General features: G+C 41.8%; 1 protein-coding gene across 4 annotated transcripts in view; it reads right to left on the minus strand.

The window, feature by feature from the left end:
* Window positions 1-12,313, minus strand: part of LOC114549067 (partitioning defective 3 homolog) — a 387,004-nt gene that overhangs the window by 167,928 nt on the left and 206,763 nt on the right. For 3 of the 4 annotated variants that reach the window (XM_028569212.1, XM_028569210.1, XM_028569213.1), the window contains exons 13-14: window positions 7,305-7,493; window positions 5,992-6,162 (exon numbers count right to left, since the gene is read on the minus strand). In XM_028569212.1, the coding sequence (XP_028425013.1) occupies window positions 5,992-6,162; window positions 7,305-7,493 (360 nt within the window). The remainder of the gene's footprint in view (window positions 1-5,991; window positions 6,163-7,304; window positions 7,494-12,313) is intronic. The other variant, XM_028569211.1, reaches the window with a different exon arrangement.

Below are 12,313 nucleotides of genomic sequence, written 5' to 3' on the forward strand. Positions count from 1 at the left end.
TCATGAATTGTCGTGACTGTTGCAATAGACAGAAACAAACATCGACCACTGAGAGAAAGTTCATAAACAGGATAAAAGGGAGAGACGGTGTGTGTGTTTATAACTTAAAGCTTTAGTGGGTAACTTTTTCATATTAATGAATGACTGTTACATTCAAGCCATTGCCAAATGAGTTGCTACAAAGCTAATTATGATTCCACCCAACTCTCTCTGTATTTCTCAGTATGGCTATGTTCACAAGATTGTGGTGTCCGGTGACTTTCCCGCGCAGAAACTCAAGTGAAGATAATTTCCTCTTCTGAAGAGTCCATCATGTTTTTTTAATCCTCCGTGTCCTCCTTGGCTACTAGCAACTGCGTGGAGGAGGAGGGGTGGGGGCAGTGTGCAATCCCGGAAGGTTTGTATCATGCGGATGCAACAACAGTGGTGTTGTCATTACTGAGAATTCCTCATGGGGGTGTCAGAAACTACGCACTATAGCTTTCAAATATCACACATAAGCTGCTATTTTATTTTTCTAATAAATTAGTTATATTTCATTATAAGAGGACTTCTTTGTTCTGCCCATATAATGATTCCCAGATATAACAGATTTAGCCACAGATAAAGGCAGCTGATCAACTACGGAGCTAAAGACATAAGATTCAAATGAACTCTTAGGTGTCCAAATTATTGAATAAATGTGTGTAAAGAAACTAAAAACAATGGAAGGCAGACAGATGAAAACAAATCTAACACTTCCAATAAGCAAACTACTGTAACAGAGCTGCATTTGATTCAGTCACAGGACTTTGGGTTTGTGACTCGATGATCAGACTTTGCACTAAAGACGTGGAAGAAAGTCAGGAAGTGTGGCCGTTAAAAAAATGGAATTAAAATGACTTTTCATAAATGTAATTGCTTAAACACATGTGACGATATATTAATAGAACTCAGATATATAAGGAGAAATTAACCAGCCTCTGAAGCAGCCATGCAATTACAATGCTTCAAACAAATTGCCAGTGACCAATCATATCGCTTGACTATCTGGGGCAGAATGGTACTTTTTCATACAAGGGCTATCTGTGCAACCAGAACAGAGGGAAAAGTAATTGTTCCAGTACAGAGTGAGTGGAATGGATATAGAGAGTGTGTGTGGGTGTCTGTGCTTGTGTGTGTAATGAGCATATTGGAAATGTTATTAAATTTTTTCTGCCTACCTTTGTTTTCTGTCTGATTGCACATCAAATGCATTACAAGGCATTGGTAATAGGGCTGGTTTTCAAAAGTAGGCAAAACCGACTGAGGACATTTTGCTACTTACTGTATTTAAGAAACTTCATCAGCTCGTCTGACTTTGATCTTGTTGCTTTTAACTTACTGCTTCATCAACTCACCGCTATCCTGTGACCTGAGGCCTGAACTACGAAGCAAGATCAACATGGCCTGGATTTCTTTCAGTAATCTGGCTTCACTAACCCTAACAACTGCGGTTCCCGATAACCGGTGTCACGAAGGTGGTTATCAAGTTCAATCAACCCAGGTTTGTCCAATCTAGAGACGCGCGCGTTCACATAAAAGAGGCGGTGTTTGCGCACCACGACCAATCGCAAACATCTACCAGAGCCGCATGTTTTATACAAGAAGAGCAAACTATAATTCTACATAAATATGAAGGACACAGACTCGGTTTTACAGGGAAATCGCAATACAGTCGCTGCTTCCTAAAACAGGAAGGAAAGCTGGCAAAAGAAAAAATAGCCGACGCTGTAGATCACAACTCCAATATCACTTCCCCATCAGTCAGGACCAAGATCTGACCATAATTACACTTGGGCTTTCCATAAACTGTCGTTGCTTTAGCCTATTATTTTAGTTGCAGCCCTGGCAGTGGGAAGCGATCGTGAGAGCAAATAAAAAATATAAAAACATAATTCAAACCGATGTGCGCATTGGTGACACGCAGCTCAAGAAGCCGATATGTAATTCCCTACCATTAAAATATATAGGTTATATTTCATAAAAATACACATGTTAACGGGGTTGTTGGTCTCTAAATGTTTTTACTTTTATGAGCGCACCCCTCTCTCCCCCTCTCTCCCCCTCTCTCTCTCTCTGCACCGAGCTCCGCCTGATCTTCTTTAAGAATGGTGACAATCGAGTATTGATTGGTCAGTAGGCGGTGCTTTTACACCAGTTGATCTCTGATCTCCAACTTAACCTGCTCCCGACCAGGTTAGGCGTTCAGCATGAGTTACCACGGCAATTGAACCCGATAACAACTGATCCACCTTCGTAGTACAGAAAATCCTGGGTTGAGCCTTAAGTTAGCTCGTTAACGCCAAATCCTGCTTCGTAGTACAGGCCTCTGGTTGACTAAGAGTTTTCCTCCACAAATTGAGACTTGGATTTTTTTTTTGGCTTGGATAGGAGCAATAAGGGTCCACACTGGTCAGATTTTCAATCAGGCTCATAGGGGCCTTCCCATTTTGTCTTACATTAAAAAATAATCCTCATACAGCGCGGGACATTGCTTTGTTAGACTCGAATACATCCTTAATCACGCTGAAGTATTTTTTCCTTTGTTCCAAGGTCAGGGAAAGAAATCTCATTTTAATCCAAGGCAAAGGCCAATCATTGCCACTGCTTTAATGGCAGTAAAAATAGACCAGGTACTCCACCTCAGACATGAGCGTAATCATCAGCCGTATGAACCGGCCTATTGAAACACTTGCCTTCGCCTCTGAGAGGATATGCCTGGAAGTCCTGCTGAAAGCAAATGGGCTTCTGGGAGACCTTGGGTAATATGTTGAATTGAATTGTATGTGTGTGTGTGTGTGTGTGTGTGTGTGTGTGTGTTTTGTTGGGATTATAAGTATATTTGTGTGTGCCTGCTTGTGGAGCGGCTACTCTGAGCAGTCCTGACACACAATGAGAGTGTCACATGATGCATTTTATAGTTACATAAATGTGTTTCATGTTTGTATCATAGTGTATTTTCTGCTGTCACATTTTCAGTTACATTACATAGTAGAAAATGGATGCCAGATCAGTGACTCGTCTCTGGTTTTGGTTTTGCAAACACCCACCGAAATGAGCCAGCTTAAACTACCAAGAAACGTTACAATGCTCTCTGCAAAGAAAAGTTGATCATATTTTAGCATAAAGCACCAAGACATGATAAAATCAATGCAATTTTCAGGGAGTGGGGTGGCCTGGATACTCTGCACCCATCGAAGCCTACCCCCCCTCACGATGCATTAGGCTGTGCTACTCAGCTCCTCTCCCCTGCAGACAGTGATGGATCTGATTCATTTCCATGGTGGCCTCCAGTGCTCACTCCCATTCGGCTGGGTGACAGTGGCAAACTGGTGCTGGCTCCCCACATATCTGCATGGCGGACACAGCAGAGCAGAGCAGGGGGGAGGGGGCGGGGGTTGTAACTGCCGGGAGTCTGTGTCGACATTTAACTTCTGCTTTTCTTATTTGAGAATTGCAACTGACCTTAAATTCTTCATTTACGATCTTATCTTTTCGACTCAGTATATTAAAATCTCCTCAACGGACATCACGGTACCTTTATAAACCACTAAGTCCCCTGAAAACAGTGCATCTTTTGCAGTGTAGGATGGCCTGTAATGGGAGATTAATAGAAGGAATCTAAATCTCTTTCTCCTTTTGTTTTACACACTTTTTGCAACATCTTTCTCTGCAACATCATTAGTATATAACAACTGATATTAAAGTAAACGTCAAGTTATATACACACTTGTCAAAATGTCCTTCTAAATTGTTTATCTAAATGGATCAAAAGTGTAATAAACTGTAATGTAATGTGATCGTCATCCTTCCACCTACAAAGTGATAGTTTAACAATCAAAAAAATCTATTTTTACCATTTGTGACCTTAACTTTCTGCAACGTGTCAGTCTGTCTACCTGTCTGCCTGCTGGTGAGGGATTAAAGAGGACAGTAGAGTGACTGGACCGAAGTGATAGAACGCACTGAACCTTGGGGCTGAGCTATCCCCGGAGGGACACGTGTCCTCTCCCATAGTTTGGATAGGGGAGGGGCAGAAAGAAAAGAGAAAGCTGTGTAGACCGAAAACAGCCCGTTTTTAAAAAAATGCAGCGGTGGTGGGGGCAAGGTGCTTCAGGTACTGCTAAAACGATGAAAAACAAAACATTCAGTTGGAGTAATAGATTCATTAAAGGGACGTAAGATGAAAAAAAGATTGCACAGCGGTTTATAATAGTATAAGAAAGGATTTTACAGTACTGAAAAAATACCACTGCAGCAATTATTTTATCTTTTATCACGACAACTATAAGGTAAACAATATAAATATGGTTATCTTAAAAGGTAATCTAACCATGAGGCTGAAATCACATTTAATTGCAGCAAAAGTTGAGCAATAATTAAATAGTTCTACGTCGTGTTAGCTTTGCCAGAGTGAGTCAAATGAACGATGTTGCTGTGTCTTTTTCACACAGTGCTAATGCATTTTAAAGTTTAAACATTTTGTGTTTCTCAGAGTTTCCGCATTTCCTATTCAACTTGCTGCTTCCTGTTAATAGATAAATAGATAGATCAATATTGGTTACCATCTCTGATACTGCACTGTATGGCTTTGTTTTGACAAACAGCACTTCAACACACAACAGTTAATATATAAATGAGATGAAATGAGAAAAAATTGAATTAGTTCCTGTTTTGTGCCATAAAGCAATCCAGCAGATGTATGCAGTCTTGAGGGATCCCAATGTAAAAGAAAAAGGTGCAAGAGGCTTACAGTCCTTAATTGTTATAGTAAATAGTAATGTATGGCAAATTATTATTGATACCTGTGAGAATTCCACTCCAGTCTCTGGCTGTATTTATACTATGTTCTACCTGGTAAACTATAGGCTACTACATGTTCTTATGTGAAAACTGACATTAAAACGAGAAAAAACAAGCGCAGGGAGTGATGTGTGGTCAGTAGAGAGAGAGACAGAGCGCTTGGAGAAGGAGGGCTTGTAGGGAGGGTGAAGGACAGAGAGGGTGGGGGGGCCTGGGGCTCAGCGTGATACTCCAAACTGACACACAGCCACGGGACACAGGCTCCAATTAGAGTCACGGCAACACTAATCAAACCTGATCTACAACCTCTGGCTGCAGGGTGAGTGAACGTGCGTGAGTGTGTTGTAGTCACACATGAATCCACAATTCTGAAATACAGTCACACTGTGCTTAGCATTTCACATTGAGCTAAATCATGTTCGCATTCATGTTGGTTTTTACTCCAGTATGTGAAAGAATACAGATTCTCTTAAAGACAAGGTAGGCTGGTATTAGTTCAGTATCACAATGGCCATTTCATGAAGTGTAAATCCCCTCACCTCAATATCCTTGCCTGTTGCCTAATGGCAAATGTCCACCTAGCCGCAATACATATTCCTCTATCTGCCTATCATACAGTGTTATTCTGCTGGCCTGTCAATCATAACTCAGTGAAGTGCTTCTTAGATATCATATCATGGCCCACCGTGGGCAAAGAAAATCACACAGAGAATGGAGGGAAATGTGAGACGGTATCACCTATCTCACACAGGAAATGGGACTGTTTGAAGATTTGCATGGTGGTGGTTGCTTCATAAAGGTCCTCCTCCAGCTATCTCAAAGCAACAAAAACCTATGGGGAATAGATTAGGGCCAGTGGCGAGCTAGAGGAAAGCCACTCTGGTTTATCATTCAGTGCAGTTGAAATGAAGCTATGCCTCTTCTTCCTTCAATATCTCTTCCACTTGTCCACAGACAGGATTTGAATTAGAGCATGCATGTCTGTTTGTGTATATATGTTGTGCCTTATACAGAAAGTGTGTACACATTAGGGATGTGAAACGGACACTCCATCTTGGAGTTTTCATTACAATATCAGATTAAAGAAATATTCGAAGGCAGACCAATTCAATCTGACTCCTCCGTCTCTTGCACAACAGTGGGACTCCTTCCTGACTGTTAGGCTACCTCATTGTTTTTGGACACCTGCCGAGCCACGATGAGCTGAATCATCCCTCGCTTGTTGCCCTCTACCGACATGGATTTGCGCAGCGTTTCCATGGCGTCCTGGTTGGTCATCCCATGCAATGACTCCCCATTGACTGCAATGAGCTGGTCGTTGACTCGTAGACGGCCATCCTGTGGACAAACACCATCAGAGAAAAGATAGATCTGAGTCATAACATTGCTAAATTCTTCTGAGTACTGTCATCATTAGATTTGAACGGGACCAACATATGCATTCAGCAGCTGCTCCTGAGACACGATTTCAGGGATCACGTGTTCCCTTTCTCCCACAAAGTCCCAACAAACACAAGATCATAATCTCGTTTCCTTAGTCATTTTATCTGGAACATTTTAATATCTAAACAATGTTACAAACCACTGATATTTATGAACACTTAAATGTTTCAGTCCATGGGAATAATACACTTTTTAAGAACACTGTTGCCCCAAGCAAACTATTCACAACATGGTATTTATGCCATGTAACAGTGGTAGAAAAAGTAGACCCTTTACTTAAGTTAAAGTAATAATACCACACCGTAAAAATACTATGTTACAAGTAAAAGTCCTGCATTGAAAATGTAAGTATAATCAGGAAAATGTACTCAAAGTATTAAAAGTAAAAGTATTCAAAAGTATGCAGAAAAATCCTCACATTTTAGAAACTGAAAACGACAAAACAGTTCTGTCATTCAACCAAGTTGTTTAATCGTCTAATCATTTCAGCTGGACTTGTAGGCCGTTATATTGTTGGGTAGTTTAATTTATTATAAAACATCAGATTTTAGAAACTACATGTGTTTTGTGTGCAAACATCTTAATTTGTAAATCAACTAGTAACTAAAGCTGTCAGATTAATGTAGTGGGGAAATATTTCTCTCTGAAATGTAGTGAAGAAGAAGTAAAAAATGGAATGAAAAGAGAAGACTCAAGTAAAGTACAAGTACCTCAAATCTGTACTTAAAGCTATAGTGCTTAGTTTCTGTCTCCCCCATGAGGCAAAGTAGTGACAGCAACACTGTGTAACGGTTCATTGATATCAAAACGTTACGCATTAAAGCTTTAAGTACAGTACTTGAGTAAATGTTCTTAGTTACAAACAACATAACAGCACTGACAGCATTAACATCAAGTGACCACCTCAAAATCACAATGACAAGGACTTTGTATCCACGCAGCATGGTAGTCCTGTCCACCTCATCTTCGCACCTACATTTAGGTCATCAAAATACAGCAAAAACAATAAATGAAAGTGGGTGGGAGTAGTTACTTGCCTTGCTAGCAGCACCTCCATTAATAATGGATTTCACAAAGATGCCCAAGTCAGCGTGGTTCTCCTTGGAGCGGTTCCCCTTGACGCTAACCCCCAGGCCTGCTGAGCCTGAGTCGTTCAGAGGGATCTCAAAGGTCAGGAACTCTTGTGTTCCGTCAGCGGTTAACACCATGTCATCTTCTTCTGGCTGCTGGGGGTATTAAGGAGAGAGAGAGAGGAAGAGAGAGATAGTAAGTTTGTCTTATTAGAGTCGGCTTTAAAAAAGAAGATTTGAAGTAAATATTTGTCATTGCTGAGGCACTGCTATGTGCTAATAAACTTTTTTTTCTAAAGTGAAAAAGAAAGGGCACAAAACATCTGCACACAGCTCGGAGTCTTTTGGGCTGATGGCACAACCTCACAAAAAAAAATAGATAACAGACTAGCGGAAAGAACAGAGATGGCGAGTGACAAGAAAATGGAAAGCAGGCAGGGGACAAGATAAAGAGGGGGAAAATGAGGGGGGCAGGAGAAGAAAGCGAATGGATGGCAAGCATGTCACATATCTCAGGGCTGTCATCCTCAATTGGCCGTACTGTCCAGCCAAGCGCTCATTCGCTCCTTTCCACCGTCATGAACTTGGTGTAGGAACAGTGGGGACAGTGGAGAACTTTGAAAGCGCCAGGTAGCAATTTGGCACTCAAACAACAGTAGCTTCCTTTGAACAACACCCCTTTGAAGGATAATTTGTGACATGTTAAGAACGCGACCCTGCTTCCCCGTGCGATCCATGGGCCTTTTGTTGAAAATTACCATAGTAGTGTTTTGTTGCAGGGTTGGTACTGCAGATCCCGATGCATGGTACACAAAAAACAGTTCATTTCAGCTGACAGAGAGGTACGAGAGAGAACTGTTAAGTGTCTAACACCCAGCATGATCAAATCAGCTGGAAAATTGTCCATCAAACAACCACTCCAGTCTCTTTTCTGACAATTTTCCTAACATAGAGTATCAGTAAAAAACAAATAACCAAAGAAAAATCTTTTGTGTAGTTTACCTCGAGCTTGCAGCCATCCAGATGGGGAAAAGGGGTGTGAGAGAAAGCTAATGGTGTAGAGAAAAACACCAAAAGCATTGAAGAACTGGCACTTCCTTTCTTATGTTGACTACAGGAAAACCTGGTAAAGATTTAGCGACGCTTTAGAATAATTTCAGTTCAGGGGTTCAGTGTCTACCGAAGGTTTTTGAGCTATAGCCAACATACCATAGCTGAGTAAATGTGCTGAAACCAAAAGCTTTGATCTCAGTCCACAGTTTTTCTTCCCTCACAGTTTGACATAAGAAAATGAGACGCTGCTTCTTTCTCTGTACATTTCAAAGAAGAGGTAACACGTCTCCCATTCAGACGTGCAAGCCTGTGCTATTGGCCACTGATCTGCTCTACTCGAGTTCTTGGGAGTTTGGTGCCTTGCTCAAGGGCACCTCAGCAGCAGTTGTATTTGAGAATGAGAGTGATTCCCATATATTTTATCCTTACACACATTTATGTTCAGCAGATAAGAGCTGACCATATTTGGGCAACATCATACACACATCGCTACAGGGAGTTGTCCAGGACAACTAGGAAACTATATTAAGTAGTGTTCAAAGGGATCTGGCCAACTGGTCTGCGCTGCCGGCATCACTGCAGTCCAGGATTGCTGTTGTTAAAAGGAACATAGTTCCTTGTGTGAATTTCTTAAGCACAATGATCCCCTTACACCCTATACTTTAGACCAGCTATTCAATAAGAAAGGTATGTTGAGTTTTGAAGACCTGAGAGCTAGTTTTGAGGTCCCCAGGACATCCTTTTATTTTTATCTTAGCTTAAGATCAGCCCTAAGATGTTATGGAGTGCCATGGGGAAACAGTCTTGAGGCGCACCCAGTCATTAAATGGTTTGTTGATTTTCCTGTGAGAGGATTAGTGTCCAGGATTTATGCTAAACTGATGCAAGTATCCATAGGAGAACTCCCAATAGTGGGAAAATGGAAACGAGAGCTGAGCCCTGAGGGGAATGCAATTAATTGGGAGACAGTTTGGGACAATATTATCCACTGTTCCATGAAACCAAATCACCAGCAGATCCACTTCAACATATGTCATAGGACATATTGTACTCCTCAGAAGAGATCCGTCTCTAAAGTCATTCCCACTCCCTATTGCACATTCTGTCAACCTGAATAAACTGGAGTGTGAACAGGTGCATGAGTTATGGAATAAAACAACATCAATAATATCTGATGTGATAGGATGTCGAATTCCTACTGACCCGATTGTTTTGTTACTTAATGGCGACTCTAAATTACACCTGCTTGGGAGACAGAGGAGAATTTGGCTAGCTGGCTCAACTGCAACTAAGAAAATGATAGATCAGCGGTGGCCCCCCACTCGCTTTGTATAAAACAGTGCTTGGCGTATTTTCTAGACAGTTATGCTCGAGCTCTCTACAGCAAGGATTAACAAAGTCAAACTATCAAATATCAGCCTGTGGGAAAGCGCAGCAGCACAAATATCAGACCTAATGACCTCAACACCACAAGAACTAGAGGAGAGAAACTAGGCAAGGTGTGATTTCTGTTTGATTCTTTGTTTTGCTTTCCTGGAGACCGCAGAGGGTGGGGGTGGGAGAGGGTTTTTGTTCTAGTTCACCTTGTGTTTATCTGTTCTGTGCACCGTCTACTATTACCTGTCACACGTTGTGTACTTTGTTTTGTATGTCTGAAGGTGCCAATAAAAAAATGTATCGCAAAAAAATTTAAGAGCTGACAACTGTCCTATCCCGAGCCCGCTCCACAGGAAGCTTAAGAGCGGTGCTGTCATGCTGTGATTGGCCAGATAGAACTGTCTGTGCGTAGTTATTGCTATGGCATCCAAATCCACATGAACAATACTGGCAATGAGAGCAATCAACCCCAGAAACCCACCGCAAGACCTCTTTAAATAAACTCACATCAATACACGCGCGTGCACACACACATCCAGATGGATGGTAGCCAGGTGTGTGCCCTTCACAGCTGCTCGGAAAAAGAGTGAAGCGGAGGAAAGATAGAGCATAAGGTGTTTTTTTGTTTTTTTCGGAGGCTGAGAAGTTATTAGGATGCAGCGGTGCGTTCAGGTGGAGGCTCTTTTCAACACCCTCTGACTGAGCCCCTATTCTCCAGACAGCCCTCCTATCTGCCTCTTTTTCTTTCTCGCTGCTTTTCTTCTCCTGCTTTTAAAACGGCAGTACACCTGTCTGTACAACTTGCCAACTGGGCTTTGTCCGTGACTGGACCCACAGTAAAGTCAGACCGCTGGAATCCATTTAATCACGCTGCATTTCAACACTTCCGGTTGTATCACAGAAATCACCAGCTCTTGTCAGGAAATGACCCTTTGCTTCCCCTCAGACGGCTGAATGAAGCGGATAGGGGACAAGAAAAAAAAACATGTGGTGCAGGTGTAAATATAATGCATCAACAATGTTTAACTTCCCATTCTTGTTTGGAGCTTGTGAAGGCATCGAGTCAGAATTGTCAGCAAAGAAAGCTTTGACAGCTTGTGAATTGAAAATATTGACGCAACCTTAACTCAACTCGTGGCATGTGATCTTTTGGATGAATGGCCTTGTGCGTCATTGGCAGTCTTTATCTTTAATGAAGATGTTTTTATCAAAATAAAATAAATAGGGCATATGAGTTATGTCCCTGGAGAGGCTTTTAGCCTAGCAGTTGAACATAGTAATACATTGGATAAAAAAATTACTTTGGATGGACCCTGTGTGTCTGTATGTGCGCACGCACGCTCTCTTAAAAAATGATGACAGAATAACCACCCACTCAGAGCTGTGTTCTGGGAATAGCAGGCCGAGGCAGAGAATGAGGGAGCAGTGTAACATTTTCATCAGACAGGAACAAGCGCCGCTAGCCAAGAATGAGTTTGTCAAGCTGCTTGACAGGCCTCGTTGCACCGATTCAGCTCAGGCAGAGCTGGAATCAACTACCTCTGAACAGGAGAAAAAAAGAAAGAAAGTCACCTCATTGTTCAAAGCTCAGCACCGTTTATGCACCTGGGACAGAGAAAATAAAAGTACTGACAATAGATTTACTGATGTAAAAACACTAAAACCGGGGCATGCTTAAATCAAAAAGAACCAGGAAATATGTCTGTGTTATCAGCCAGAATCCCAAATTGATAACGGCAACATCTTGTGTCAATATGTTTGTCTCAAATCCAATTATTATCTCAGGTACGGTCACAGGCAGGAAACCTGCTGCTAACATGACTTGACAAATCAAGGTGGATCAGTGGTTAACACTGTCGCTTCACAGCAAGTAGGCACTGCTGAGTTCTGGGTGCGATCCTCGGGGCCTTTCTAGGTGGAGTTTGCATGTTCTCCTCCATGTTCGTGTGGGTTTCCTCTAGTCTCCGGTTTGTTAGGTCAGGACTTGTGGAGCCTGTGGCTGCTCACAGCTCCTATGTAGGCCTATAGGATGGGTTAAATGCAGATGATGAATTTTATTTCTTTATGAATGTCAATAAAGGCACATTTAACCTTCCTAAATCCAAATTGTCTCCTTAACCATCTCCAGATCACTACTCAATAATAATGATTGGTCCCCATCACCTCCACCCTTATAGCTGCTAAAGCCAGGAACAAAGTACACCTGCCCATTAACAACACACTTTCGAGATGACATTGTCGCCTGTCAGATTTCCAAAAACAAACACCAGAATCATATTCAGATTTGTCTGTTCAGACAGTAAAACTTGGATATATCTGCTGATACATCTGCTGCTCAGTACATGTTTGCATCTTCCTGTTCCTGTAGTGCCTACATGTAAACAAGTGTGTACACACAAGTGTGTACACACTTGTTTACATGTAGGCACTGTTAAACTGTGTTTAATGGTGTTCTTACTGCAACAAAGCTGCCAATTGTCCACAAACCATCCTGTTTTCCGCAAGTGTCTCTACAGTCTTAAAATTGTTGTCATGGCCACACCACA

Source organism: Perca flavescens, chromosome 22, assembly GCF_004354835.1.
Source record: "Perca flavescens isolate YP-PL-M2 chromosome 22, PFLA_1.0, whole genome shotgun sequence".
NCBI classification, from domain to species: domain Eukaryota; kingdom Metazoa; phylum Chordata; class Actinopteri; order Perciformes; family Percidae; genus Perca; species Perca flavescens.